We start from the raw sequence: 14,398 nt of genomic DNA, 5'->3' as shown, positions 1-14,398 counted from the left end.
ATACCGCCGAGGACAGACCATTCCACAACGCTGCTGTGCGAGGCAGGAAGTTTCGCGCAAACCGCACGGTTGTGGATTGCCAGCCATCGAGATGGTGTGGATGGAACCTGGCGGTCTGTCGTGTCGTTAGATTCTTTATTAGTTTATTGTTAAAAATTGCATTAGTTGTAATAATAAATAATTTCTAACAATCCATCCATCCTAACATTTGCATTAATAATATTAGTAAGATTCCAGTCTAATAATATATGTAACATATTAATTTAGCTATGCACATAAAGCGTTCTGAATGGCAATAAATACAATTATAAATCAACATAGTATCAATATCATATATCAAGAAAGCAATTATTGCTCTAATGATAGTTAATTAAAAATTAAACTAGTTACAGTGGAGGCTGTTATGTCAATTTTTAAAGGCAGATCCGGTTTGCGAACATAGTCGAGGACGTATATTCCCTACACACTTTGGTGTAATATCATTTGTGATTTACAGTGCAATTAGGTCGAAAATTATCACAGTTACTATTCTCTCTGGGAGCGTCGGTGGCTCAGTGGTCAAGCACTTAACTTGCAATCTGCAGGTGCTGGGTTCGAATCCCGCCATGTACCATTGTGTTTTTCGATTTCCGATTTACATATGTACATTTATCCGACGTTCTTACGGTGAAGGAAAACATCGTGAAGCAACCTGCACATATCTGAGAAGAAATTCAAAGATATGTGTGAAGTCAACCAACCCGCACTGGGCCAGCGTGGTTGACTATGGCCTAGTCACCCTTTACTAAGGGCTTTGAGCCCCTCGGTGGGGACGTATAGTGAGCTGATGATGATGACTATTCTCGATCCTCAGTGGGAAGGGAATATAATTCTTTGACTGTACAATTGATAAGTTGATATGAACAACTATGTTGCTATGTCCGTATGCAATTAATGATATTAATTGTTATTAGCTAATAAATGTAAACCTTTTGAGGTTGATAGCTAACAAATAGTTAAGATAATATTAATTTCAGTTGCTATATATTCTTAGAAAAACTTTAAAATAATATATAATGTATGAAATTGTTTCACTATCCGTAAAGAAATCATCATTACAGCTTATTATACGTCCCCACTGAGAGGCTCAGATCCTACTCTAAGTTAGGGGTGACTAAGCCATAGTCAACCACGCGCCAGTGCAGTTGAATTCTCACATATCTTCGAATTTCTTCTTAGATATGTGCAGGTTGCTGCGATCTTTTCCTTTACTGAAGGAACGTTGGATAAATGTACATATGTAAATCGTAAATCGGAAAAACACATTGGTACATGGTGGGATTAGAACCTAAGACTTGAAGATTGCGAGTCAAGCGCCAGAGTCACTGACGCTCTATATCGTAATAATTGAGGTAAATATCTTCATATATATTTAATATTTGCTTCTGTAAATAATTCTACACTAATATGTAATTAGTTGGTAAATGTGTATCAACATAATAACAGTTCTTTTAGTTTTGGGCGAGGTCGAGTTTAAATTAAATCTTTACAAATATAAATGTACGCACATATTTCATTGAGATATGGTCAGGCGCCGTAACAATGTCAAATTACATCACGAAATAGATTATTAAATTAAATATAAATACTAGTAAACACTATGGTTCAGTTTTGTTCATATTTAGATAAAATATTGTTCCCGTCTCATCTATAGTAACATTATTCAAGCGTCAATAGCCTAATGGTTAAGGGAACACGAGGTCGTTGGTTCGAATCCCGCCATTCGACTATTATCGTAAACCATATCCTAGCACAAGCCTAGAGCTTAGTTGAAATGGTAAAAGAAATATTAGTAAATTTCCATAAAAAATACTGCTAATATTTTTAATAATAAAAAAATATATATTAAAAGGAAAGATTTTACTGTTTGTATGTTTGTAATAGGCTCCGACAAAATTGAACAGCCTTTTTTCTGTATGCAGTCTACCGACGCCTGAGTGTATAAAAAGTAAAGCAATTGACAATGGCTTGTAACATAAATATCATAAATTACAAATAAAAAGTGGTGTTCGCATTCCATAAGATTAATGCGCAAAATGTAATCGCCAAAATGGTAAACCTCGTGGCTACAGTGTTGCGTCGTCAATTTCACCATGTGTGTGTACACGAATAGACAACTTAAACTATAGACTTTGTCTTAGCATGTTATAAAAAATTAAAGAACAACTTATTTCACCTGTCTTAACACGTTAAAAATAAAATACTTAATCTTTATATATATCATTCTTCTGAGAGTGTGTATGTCACTGAACTTCTCTCAAACGACTGGACTGATTTTGATGAAATTTTTTGTGTGTGTTCGAGGGGATCTGGGAATGGTTTAGATTCACAATTTTCATCAAATATTAACTTTATATTAATTTATTCAAATTAAAGACGTGTAGACAGGTCCGCCTGTAACGTCTGTCGGGTCCGCTAGTAGACTATAAAATAAGTAACATTGCATGGAAATGTTGTCAACAATTCGTTATCATCAGTTGATTAAAAAAAAAAACGAAAAGTTAATGTTAAATTCGTTAAAGACACTGAAGGGAGTATGAAATCATCAAGTCTCTTATTCTCCTTGAAAACATTTGTCATAAAAATATTTTATTAGCCTGTATCAGTATTATAAGGTTACTAGCTGTCGCGCGCGACTCCGTCAGCGTGATATGAAAGAAAAAACTTAATCAGTTCCCGACAATTATTCGAATTTTCCTCGCCTTTTAAACCTTCCCTAGACCTAGAAAACTGTCAGCATTTTAAACATAATTCAGTGGAAATGTACCCACGATCTTAACTTAATGTGTTTGATATTAGTAGTCTAGTCGTCCTTGACAACAAACCTTTCTATAAAAAGCATTCTTGTCATACAGTGATTAAAAGTTGAAATATCCTATATCCTTTTATAGTCCAAATGGCAGTGACCTAAACAATGCAAAAAGTATATATAGATCAGATCAATGAAGGACAACAGGATTGGATATTGAGGAAGCGATCTTCATTTGTTTAACTTTTGCTGATGCAATGTCCAGTCCTTAAGCGACGTTTATAAACGATAATAAATGATATTCAAGCAGTAAAAATCATACAAAAGAAGATAAAGGACAAATAAGGTAAAGCAGAACGTATTTAAGCTATAATTAAAGACTTAATTTATTACTTTTTCTGGTTACTTTTTAGCGATTGAAAAAGTATCGTCTTTTGTTTTAAGAATAGTTTTTGTGTCACTTCTTGCTATTAAGTAAAACATACTGTAGCATAGGAAAAACAATAGGCATGTTTTGCCATTCTTTTGTCTTTCAATTTGTGATTAATATAATTTTTAAATGACAAAATTAAATATTTCCGTCTGTCATGAAAAATAAGGTTATAAAAATATGATTCAAATATTTGTTGACATTAATAGTAGTCGTGTGTAAAAAACAATTTATGCACGGATGATTTTTGTTGTATCTTTTTTATTGGACTAAGTATGAAAGAAAATAGGTCAAGAAATAAGTAAAGAAAAAAGTTTTAACTACACTATAAGCGTAAACACTGACATAACAATTCTTAATGGATTATTTATGACTTTATTATTGCTTATTTTTGCAAGAAAATGTATAAAAATACGTTTTTACTGGAGTTTCGACTATTGTAAGCTACGTTGACATTACTTATCACTAACCGTGGTTATCCGAGTGCAAAATCTCTTATCGTTTAAAACATATTCTTATTTTCGTGTTGTAAAAAATAAAGACAAGCATGTTTAATACGGAGATTTTGGTCTTAGACTCTCCCTTAAGAAACTACATCCCAGAAACTTAAGAGCGTACTCCTTCCTTAAAGGCCGGCAACACATCTGTGGTTCCTCTGGCGTTGCGGATGTCCATGGGCGTCGGATCAAATAATATTAGGCGATTCGGTGCTCGTTTGCCCCCTTTTCCTATAAAAAAAACTACTAACTTCATATTAGTAAGAGAAAATCGTAGTGGTATGAAATGCGTTACATATCTAGATTTGGAATTATGTTTAACATGCTAAACCTAATAGATTGGCAATTATTAGTACTGTATATTCTGATAATATAATATGACTTATTTTAATTAATATCACGAATTGAATAAGCATTAAAACACACCAGTTGGCATTGGATATTTTTTTTTTCATGACAACGTTAAAGGTAACACCTTGGCACTCATTACCTATATCTTTAAAAAAAAGCAATGCAATATTACTCAGTTATGGACATAGAGCATCGAGAAATGTATTAGGAATTATCTCAATGTTTATAACTACTTTATGAATATGAAATAAGTCTATATAAGAGATGACCCAGACCCTATTTCTATAAAGTTAAATTCCAGTTTGTGATATTTTTCGGCGACGATTCTAGATGGCCTGTATTCAAAAGTGTGTAAAAAAAGTAAAAAAAAAAATACCATAGATAATTGGTTAAAATATTTAAACTTTTCTTAATGATATTCATGATTTTATTTTAGTTGTGTTAGGTGACGTCATCGTTCCGCATACTGGCCGAATTCTTTTGTTATAATGCAATGCCCAAAAATAGTGTCGCATGTAACCAATTTATATAGACATGAAGTCAGAAAGGCCTGACTATTGTACTGTGACTAAATGTACAATAAAGTTTTATTATTATTATTTTGGTAAACACATTCATTTATTTATCTTATTCTTAATATAATACATTTCATATAAAAAATTATACAAAATGTATTCCAACGAATCAAACAACCAGTGGTCAGGGCTGCAGAGACAGGAACCTTCTCACGATGCGCGCGGCTTCTACGTTCTATTAAGTTATTAATCCAACGGTTTATTTAACGGTTTATATTCAAAATAGATACTATTAAAATATAACAATGTCATTTTATTAATTTTATACACATAGAAGTAAATGCTCTACTATGTTATTTCAACATGCATTTATTGGCATAGATATCTCTACAATGTTTGTGTGAATATTAGCATGTCTTAATAAATAACACAATGGTAAGTAGAGTTTGCGAATCATCAAAAACTAAGTAGTCTGTAAAAAAACATCATTACAAAAGCCTATCGACATTCCTTTAACAACAGTCATCATCATCAGCTCATTATACGTCCCCAACGAGGGGCTTGGAGCCTACCCTAAGTTAAGGGTGACTAGGCCACAGTCAACCACGCTGGCCTAGTGCGGGTTAGTTGACTTCACACATATCTTTGAATTGCTTCTCAGATATGTGCAGGTTGCATCACGATGTTTGTAACAACAGTATGATTTGGAAATTATTTAAATAGTGGAAATTCTCACCGTGAGTTTCTAAGACTAAAATCTCACTTTGAAACATATTATTATCTCTGTTTCTGACACAGATAATGACAGTGATGATATGTTTTAAGCAGATATTTTATTCCCAGAAAGCAACAGTTAGTAATATAAAAATCTCTTGTCGAATATTGAGTTCCGTTGATAATGTTATTGATTGTTATGTCACCTTTGTATTTTTTTTATCTTGCATTTAAAAATCCGTGACCCTTGCCAATGTCACTGAACAAGGAAATACATGTTGCGATTTAAATACAATACGCGTACATACAATATCGTGCAAAAGTACTTCGAAATGTTTCGCCGAAAAGTTGACGGATGCCGAAACTAGAGCGTGTAGACTTACACAATATTTGTGAATAAAGCGGTTATTATTTTTTACACCAATTTTATATACGAAATAGTGAATATTTAAATATAAAGTTAAATAGTTTTTGCTTAAATTAACGGACATAATTGGACATTTTAAATAGACACAAAAGGTAGATCTGGTACAACAAACTGCACTAAGTAATTGCTTAAGTCTACTCTAAGTATTACAGTTGGAATAGGGGAAAAGCAAATAATTAAACGCGATTTAGTATTTAAAATTATACATTTTTGTAAACAGAAGGTTTTACTTTATAAATAATCAAGAATCCGTAAAAATACTTAAAAGTGTAAGTCGTTTTTTTCGTAACAAATTAATGCGAGTAGAAATCTTCACAGTTCTTTATCAGATGGTAACGCGGTAAAAGCGTCTATTTTGCATTTATCATGCCATCTAAATAAAATTAATTATGTTATAATTAAGGTTACAGTCGCCGTATAAATTATGTCTAGTCATTGTAGCAAAACCTCTTTACGCGATTGCGGATTTTTCAACTAACATTATGAAACACATTTCGAAATTATATTTTATCAACATAATACCTTTAAAATGTATTGTTTTTTGTTATTATTTGTGTTATCCAGCCAGCAATATAGAAAAAATAATATGAGAAGTTTGTACAAATTGGAATCACAAATCAAAAATGCGATCCGTTTCAAAAATAGGATAAAACAAGGGTTATTTCGTTATTCTCTCAGAACATTAAAAAAGAGGCAGTAAGAGTAAAATGAGTATATAATATTGCTTTGCTGCATATCTTCATGCAAGCGCTAAGTCTGTAAGTATGTAAGTAGTCTACTTACTTATATTATAAATTCGAATGTTTAGATGGATGTTTGTTTGAAGGTATCTCCGGAACAGCTGATCGGATCTCGATGAATTTTGGTATAGATGTAGAACATAGTCTGGAAGAACACATAGGCACTAATTAGTTTCTCCATGCGGACGAGGTTGCGGGCGTCAGCTAGTTTTATAATAATATTCGGTAATATTACAAAGGTCACGTCTCAATTTATATGTCGTACGTAACTTGAACTTGATGTAGTTAGCTTCGTGACACATTAGCCGCGGGCGCACCTCGACCAATCTATCAAGCCGCGTCAAGAATGACCGATCCCTTCACTACATATTTGATAGAGAGAATTTTGTTGCCATTAGTTACACTTTATAACAACGTAGTTTGTTGAGTGTTCAAATTGTAGTTGAAGAGCGGCTGGAAACCATTTACTTGTAACTGTACATAATATTATATAACTTAAGTATATTATGTATACATAAAAGCAGTTAAAAGACCACTCTCACCAATAGTAAATAAAAAAAAATAACAAATGACATTTTAAAAGAGTAATTTACACATTTATATTTTATTTAAACAATTATTTATATTTTTCCATCTCTATACGAAATTGTTGAAGTCAATATAACATAAATTAACATTCCTTGATTTATGTTACTATACCAACGCGTTTCTTAGTGTCTGTTTCCATTGTCAACGCTTCCAGAATAACATATTTGTTATCCCTTTCATTACCTTTGGAAAAAACAAAGACTATATACTATATTTATGTTACAAACACGGCAGTGGAATTTCACGGTTTCCAGACACTGTTCGCTATCTCTGTGTGCTGTTTGTTATCATTTCAATGAAAGCTACGTAATTATTAATATTAAATACACAAACAATGCAATGCTAATAAGAAAGATTTACGGCTTTTAGTGTCGTTAATCTGATTTAGAGCAACATAAATCATCGATCAATGTAACAATTGTACTAAATATTTTACTTCTTACTAATATAAACGCGAACGTTTCGATGGATGGATGTTTTGTTGTAAAATATTAGCAGATTTTTTGTAAATTTACTAATATTTCTTATACCATTCCAAATCAGCTTTAGGCTTGTGCTAGGATATGGTTTACGACAATAGTCGATTGGCGGGATTCGAACCCCCGACCTCGTGTTCGGAAATCCGTACCCTTAACCATTAGGCTATTGACCTTTGTAAGAAGGTGTTAAAGGACTCCAGAACGGCTTAAAGGATCTCGCATTCGGCATAGATGTAGAACATAGCCCAGAAGAACATATAGGGTACTTATTAAAGTTTTTTTTAATTCCTCGCGGACGGAAACGCGGGCAGCAGCTATACAAGTACGCCATTTAGTACATAATGTAATAAGTATTGTAAAGACCAAGAATAACAAAAGTAAATCATTTATCGTAATGTTTACGTATATAAAAACTGGGCGCTGCTTTTTAAAGTTCAACGCCTCCGTCTTTGTTCAGTGAAACGTTTATTTTTTGTTTTTCTACGATTTCCGCATTGTCGGACCACATTCTTGTAATTTATTTATGTCACGCTGTTGTGTTGGCTCTGAAATGATATGTTGCTAATTTTTAACAAAATGATTGGTAAATATGTTATTTTAACAGTGGACCTAGACGAATATTTTTGACAAGCGCCATTGTATCATCGATAAAATTCTTATTAAAATTTGTGTAACGCCCCCTATTGGGTGTAACGGACACTAAACATCTCACACTAATTTTACATGATTGACGATAACGATGGTGCGATTGTCGTATATTCATATGTTCGTGCTAGGACCACTGATGATTCTTTTCTTTTGAACCTTCTTTTGAATTAGTTCCAATTCGGTAAAAACCCACCTGAAGATAGACTGACACCATGTCGTTTTAAGCTCATAGGGACAATTATATATTTATTTATATGGATAATAAAACAGAGATAATAAAATGATTTAAACAGGGATTTAGGTCTCAGAAATCCACGGTAAATAGTGTAACATTTTAGTTTCGACTTATTACATATAGATTTTATATAATAAACTATATTGTTTATTATTTTGAAAACCTGTTGTAATTCTATTCATGTAATGTGGCATTCCTTTCAGGTTTCTATTACGTAGATATTAAACAATAATAAATCTATTAAAAACCATTTATATCAAAATAGTGAGGTTACATAACGTAACTTATCACTGGCCGATTAATAGAACGGAAATTCTCTTAAGGTGAATATACACTAGAGCATTTTCTCGAGCATATTATAATATAACTTTCTTACGAACTTTATACAGGTAAAAGCAGAGTTTCCAAAGCACTTGTGACAGGGTGATGATACACAAGATTACAGAGCGGCTCCTTTTTCTTTTACAAGTAAATGCCCTAGTGTATTCTCGACTTTAATATCAATAACAATAAGCGCAGGTAAAAAATATTCATCACTTTAATAAATCTTTCTTTTATACAAAGAAAACTGTTACGATCCTATTTTAATTGACGATAGCAGTAAACGGCGTGATTCGCATGTAACAGGACAGGACAAAACTAAGAACAGAAGAGAAGAATATTTATTTATATCAAAGTAACAGCCTAAAAAATAAGTTTCAAATGCAAAAATGACGATATTTCCATATAAATTTCCAACCTCTTTTTCGTGTTAAAAAATTAGCTTATGTCTTTTCTCAGGCTTTTCTACACTATCTGTGTACCAAATTTCATTTAAATCGGTTCAGTAGTAAAAACTACAAAACTGCAAAAGCGTGAAGAACAGACAGACAGAGTTCTTTCACATTTATAATATTAGTAAGGATAAGGGATTTTAAGGTAAGAGTGAATAGTGAGTAGAAATAAAACACTATTTATATTAATAAGTATTGCATTTTATTAGAATATACTGATCAGTGAATATACTGAAGAGCGTCGGTGGCTCAGTGGTCAAGCACTTGACTTGCAATCTGCAGGTCCTGGGTTCGAATCCCGCCATGTACCAATGTGTTTTTCGATTTCCGATTTACATATGTACATTTATCCGACGTTCTTACGGTGAAGGAAAACATCGTGATGCAACCTGCACATATCTGAGAAGAAATTCAAAGATATGTGTGAAGTCAACCAACCCGCACTTGGCCAGCGTGGTTGACTATGGCCTAATCACCCTTAACATAGGGTAGGCTCCGAGCCCCTCGGTGGGGACGTATAGTGAGCTGATGATGATGATACTGATCAGTAAATACAAACTATGGCAAGAGTAAATCTCATTAAAGTTATGTCATCACAAAGCTCAGATCTATAATACAGCTCGAAATAAATTATTATATTACGAAATAATAATTACAATGTAAAACTAAATTATTATAAAATATCTAAAAAATTATCTCAGTTTAAAAAGGAATACGTATGATTTATTACAATTTTTTAATCATTTAAAAGTTATATACCTAGTATATATACACAGTTACTTATATAAATAAAGCCGTATCACCGAAATCATATAAAAAACCAAAAGTACGCATATCATTTTACAACTTATTAGTCATAGCCATATATCAATGATAAAGTATAAAAATAGGAATATCAAAAGGTTTCTACGGAGTCTGATTCCAGTCCCGGGAAATCTTTCGGCTTTTTGCTGGCAAGGTTTACTCCAGCGGTTTCAACTAGTGCAACTTAGAAGTACAAGCGCTTTCAATTCATCGTGCTCTTCAAGCGCATCATGTAGCACGATTTAACATCTATATGCCAGGGCTTTATGCCAGAGAGAGTGGCCGCAGAGCTTCACTTGACTTTAAGATTCATCTTCATTTATTAGGTGGAAAGTCTAGCGTGGTATAGGCCGGTCTGGTTCGAGGCACCGGCGGTCTGCGAGGTCTCGGGTGAGTCTTTCCACCTTCAGTGACCGGTTTTAATGCTACCGCCTCCCCTTCTTCAGGCAAATACGGCGTTCTCGGGTTCAAAACTAACGCTTTATACGATGAATGTGAATCTGCGATACTCCTTCCATCCCCTTCGTCTCTACGGGATAGTTCAGAAAATGGGGATACCGATCTTTTCTCTATCCCGCTCGGTCCAGGGGTTTCTTCTTTAGGTTTTAATTCGTAAGCGTTTTCTTCATTTCTTTTAGGTTCATCTTTCTTGAACTTCGCTTGGCGCTCGATTATTTCAGCAGTAGTAAGGTCCGAACCTTGCACGTCTGTTTCTAGTGGTGGTGCTGATAGCCAAGGTCTTGAAGCATTACTACTGCACCACCTTTCTTCATTTTCGCTAGTGTCACCTAGAAGTCCGAGCTTTTCTAAATTTTGCAATAGTAGGTTTTCGCTGGAACTTGCAGCTCGCATTTCTGTTTTTGATTCCTCTGCTAGAAGCAACTCGGCTAAAGGCGGCGCGAGACCCAATCCAATATTTCGCTCATGATATACTTCGGAAATAGTCGGCGTAAGTTCTCCACTCATATGACGAACTTGGGCCATTGAATCTCTGCTGCTTGAACTCATTTTACTTCGTGTGACTCTCTTGGAAGTCGAGGGCTGGTTCAATGCTTGATCGGGCTTTTCTTCCTCAGTTCTGCGAGGTTGAGCAGACGCTAGATCGTAAAATGCATCCAAATATCTTGTGTGGGAATGTTCGGGTCGTCTGCGTAACACAGTATCGTGGCCGGAACTTTCCCAGTCCGAGTCATCGGTTGATGGAGGTCTTCTAGTGTAGAGAGTTCTGATCTTAGTCTGGTGCGCCAGGGCAAGAGATACGTCTCGTTGTGGCGCTGTTGATGTGGAGGGAGGAGCGGCGGGTGGTGACGGTGTAAATGCGGCATCGCTCTCACCGCGGTACCTGGGCGGGGGCGGCGCAGGGGGAGGGGCAGTTCTGCCGTCAGGTTCCCCTCGACCTACTTCAGTATTGGACGTGGACCCGCGTACGTACATAGTGAAAGCACCACCGCATGATCCCAATGGCAGAGGAGGTGGTGGAACTGAAGATACGCTTTCTTCTGCAAGTGAACAATAGGACGATTAGCAAAAGTATTTAAAGCAAAAAGACACAAGTTCAAAAAAAAATGGGAGTAAAAAAATATAAACGTGATGAGAACAACTTACGTCGATGTTGTCGGGGCGGTGGTTCGCCGTCGGAGTGGGGCTCCAGGTCGCCGTCGTCGATAGAAGCTAAAGATTCCACGCTTGAGCTGGACTCCAAGCTGAGACTCCGTGGAGCTTCTTGAGTATCTGATTTTAAAAATGTAAATGAATTAATTTTAAGTCATTTTCTCTTATAGAGCTTCATTCAACAAATAAGTAGATAGTAAAATAGCATACCAAAGAGAGCCAATAAAGCTTGCAGCACGAATTGTATGTGCCTTCTATTGGCCGTTTTGCCTGTGCGGAGAGTCACTTCGTCTTGTCCTACTTCTGCAAGATCGAAGCCTAACGATGCTAATAACTCGTGGCAGCCGTTTACTCGCCAAAGCCTAAAAAAAAGTAATTATTAATATCTCGACAAAGAACAGTTAATTAAAAGCCGGCACTTTGATATACAAACCTAACATTGACGGCGACTTCAATGGTGTCACTGTCGGAGTTCTTGACGGAAAATTGAGATATGACAGAGCGGATGACACCAATAATGTCATCTGCCACATCTCCATTTGAAATCAATTTCGAAAGTGCCTGCAGTGTGGTGGGTGTTAAACCTGAAAAATAGAATTAGAAAAAATTATTGACAATTCTTTTGTTTGTCACTAAACCTACATATCCTCCATATATTAAGTATAAATATAATATCATACCAAGTAAAGCTTGTAAGCTGGCTGAACATTGAGTTAGTCTTTCTTCGGGATCACTTTGAGGGAAGAATACGCTTGACGGTATGCCGTTCGCCGCTGGTTCAAACCTAAGATAAACGTAGAAATTTAGACCTAAACTTAAGACTTGTAAACCTTTTTTGCCACTGCACATGTTGTACCGTAGGAATAGAACAGGAATATGTTTATATTTAATTGCTTACGCTTTAATCATAGGAATCAAATGTGTACCTGAAGCCAACGCTCATGAGCAGCTCCCGCCAGCCGGCGGTGGAGCCCGCCTTGTTCTCGATGCTCTTCTGTGTCGTATACATCGCATTCTTCTGCCCCCGCACTATCCGCTGCAGAGACTTCTCTACCAAATGCAGGCACACGCGGAGTGCGTCCCTAAAACATGACAATTATGTAAAGCATTTTATTACTCAATAAATACTTTAAATATTGATGCTTCTTAAGTATACGGAATTATGAAGATTAAGAATGTACATTTTGTTTGAATACATATAATAGTTTTTTAATTACCTGCATTTGTCTGGCGCGGCGAGCAGCTCGCAGAGCGCCTGTCCCATCAGCGCAACCTTGTTGCTGAGGCGCACGTTGGCGCCAAGCAGCGCTAGCCCCGCCCAGTGCGCCGGGTGCGCAAAGTGCTTCGTGTGACGCACTGTCTGCATCGCGTCGCCTAACGCCCTGCATGAAAATGAACATAGTATAACAATTTGCATATAATCTTCGTACCTATAGCACTACTGCAGATCCCGCCCAGCTTCGCTTGGATTGCAAAGCTATATTCATCTGAATTTCTTTTGTCATAGATTCTATCGACTGTATGAATTTCATTTTGTAGCAAATCACTCACTTGGCGACGCGACTGCCCTGCAGCAGTGCAGAATACAGTGCTCGGTACAAAATCTTAGTGGCAGTGTCTTGCGGCGCGGGCCACAGCGCTAGTAGCACTGCGTGCGCGCCCGCCGCCAGCAGCGCGCGACAAAGCCGCGACACTCCCGCGCCCAGACCCGACACTGCTGCCACTGCGTCTGTGCTCTCCTCGCCTTCTGATAGCGCTGCACTGGACGGCGCGCATGATATCACCACCTGGGTGTTAAAAGCGAATTGTTGTTTGAGAATAAAACAGTGAATCGACTATAAGAGGAATATCGGAGGAGGATAGACAAAAAATAGTAGAATTCTCGACTTCGCATACGTCACTAATCAACGAGTCAGGTTACATATATCACTTTTGACAGGCAAGTAACTCACCAATCGTGCTGTTATTTTCATGTTCATGATCTCCGAGGCGGTCAGCATAAACTCTGAAGCTGGTGGCAGTTCTTCATTGCTGGGTGGCAACTCAGCATCTAAAAGATTTAAACATTTTATGTACCTAGTTTTATCAAACCAGTAGACATCATTATTTAATTTATGTAGTTATATTTAAACACGTACTTTCTTCTTCATTTTCTATCGATGTATCTGCTGCACCACTGCCCACGCTTGTATTCAAAAGACGTTTCGCTTGAGAATCAACCTGTATAAAATAATAAATAAGTTTTCTGTCTTTGGAATCATCCTAGATATGAATACGGCGTATACTTACAACTTCGCCAGGACTGAGTATGATGGCGGGCGTTTTCCAGCAGACGTGTGTAGCGAAGTGTACGCACTCCGCCTGTGACAACTGCGCTAATACTGCCTCTTTAGAAGCCTGTAGGATAAAGGAAATAGTTTTATTACCACATTTTTATGCTTACCTTTGTAGTCTGTCCGGTGGAATGTGGCATTTGGAAATTTGCAAACGGTTGTTACCTGATAGTCAGTGAGCGGTGTGACGCGCAGCATGTCGGCGACCAGCTCGGCCTCCTTGAGCTGCGCGTGCGCTGCCGGCCAGCGCGAGCCACACACGCGCGCCCCGCCCACCACCAGGCAGCGCATGCCCGCCTCCGCACTGTTGCCTGTTGATGCACCTGTGCACATAAAATATTATTTCAGTTCAAAATTGCAGTATTTAAATTTCGGTGGGACAACAGTCGACATAAATGGGCTCTGTAAAAAGATTGACTCGTTGTGGTGTGGTGGGACCAACCTTGTTCCCGGTCCAGCCTGGCG

General features: G+C 36.6%; 1 protein-coding gene across 1 annotated transcript in view; it reads right to left on the bottom strand.

Moving 5' to 3' along the window:
• Window positions 1-9,967: 9,967 nt before the first annotated feature.
• Window positions 9,968-14,398, bottom strand: part of LOC106117874 (tetratricopeptide repeat protein 28) — a 53,670-nt gene continuing 49,239 nt past the window's right edge. The window contains exons 31-42 of the mRNA XM_013312360.1: window positions 14,099-14,256; window positions 13,890-13,997; window positions 13,739-13,820; window positions 13,553-13,650; window positions 13,152-13,387; window positions 12,818-12,982; window positions 12,527-12,682; window positions 12,281-12,384; window positions 12,034-12,184; window positions 11,811-11,962; window positions 11,595-11,720; window positions 9,968-11,488 (exon numbers count right to left, since the gene is read on the bottom strand). Coding sequence (XP_013167814.1) covers window positions 10,305-11,488; window positions 11,595-11,720; window positions 11,811-11,962; window positions 12,034-12,184; window positions 12,281-12,384; window positions 12,527-12,682; window positions 12,818-12,982; window positions 13,152-13,387; window positions 13,553-13,650; window positions 13,739-13,820; window positions 13,890-13,997; window positions 14,099-14,256 — 2,720 coding nt within the window. The 3' untranslated portion in view covers window positions 9,968-10,304. The remainder of the gene's footprint in view (window positions 11,489-11,594; window positions 11,721-11,810; window positions 11,963-12,033; window positions 12,185-12,280; window positions 12,385-12,526; window positions 12,683-12,817; window positions 12,983-13,151; window positions 13,388-13,552; window positions 13,651-13,738; window positions 13,821-13,889; window positions 13,998-14,098; window positions 14,257-14,398) is intronic.

This window comes from Papilio xuthus, unplaced genomic scaffold (genome assembly GCF_000836235.2).
Source record: "Papilio xuthus unplaced genomic scaffold, Pxut_1.1 DF827679.1, whole genome shotgun sequence".
NCBI classification, from domain to species: domain Eukaryota; kingdom Metazoa; phylum Arthropoda; class Insecta; order Lepidoptera; family Papilionidae; genus Papilio; species Papilio xuthus.
This window is presented reverse-complemented; position numbering and strand designations above follow the sequence as displayed.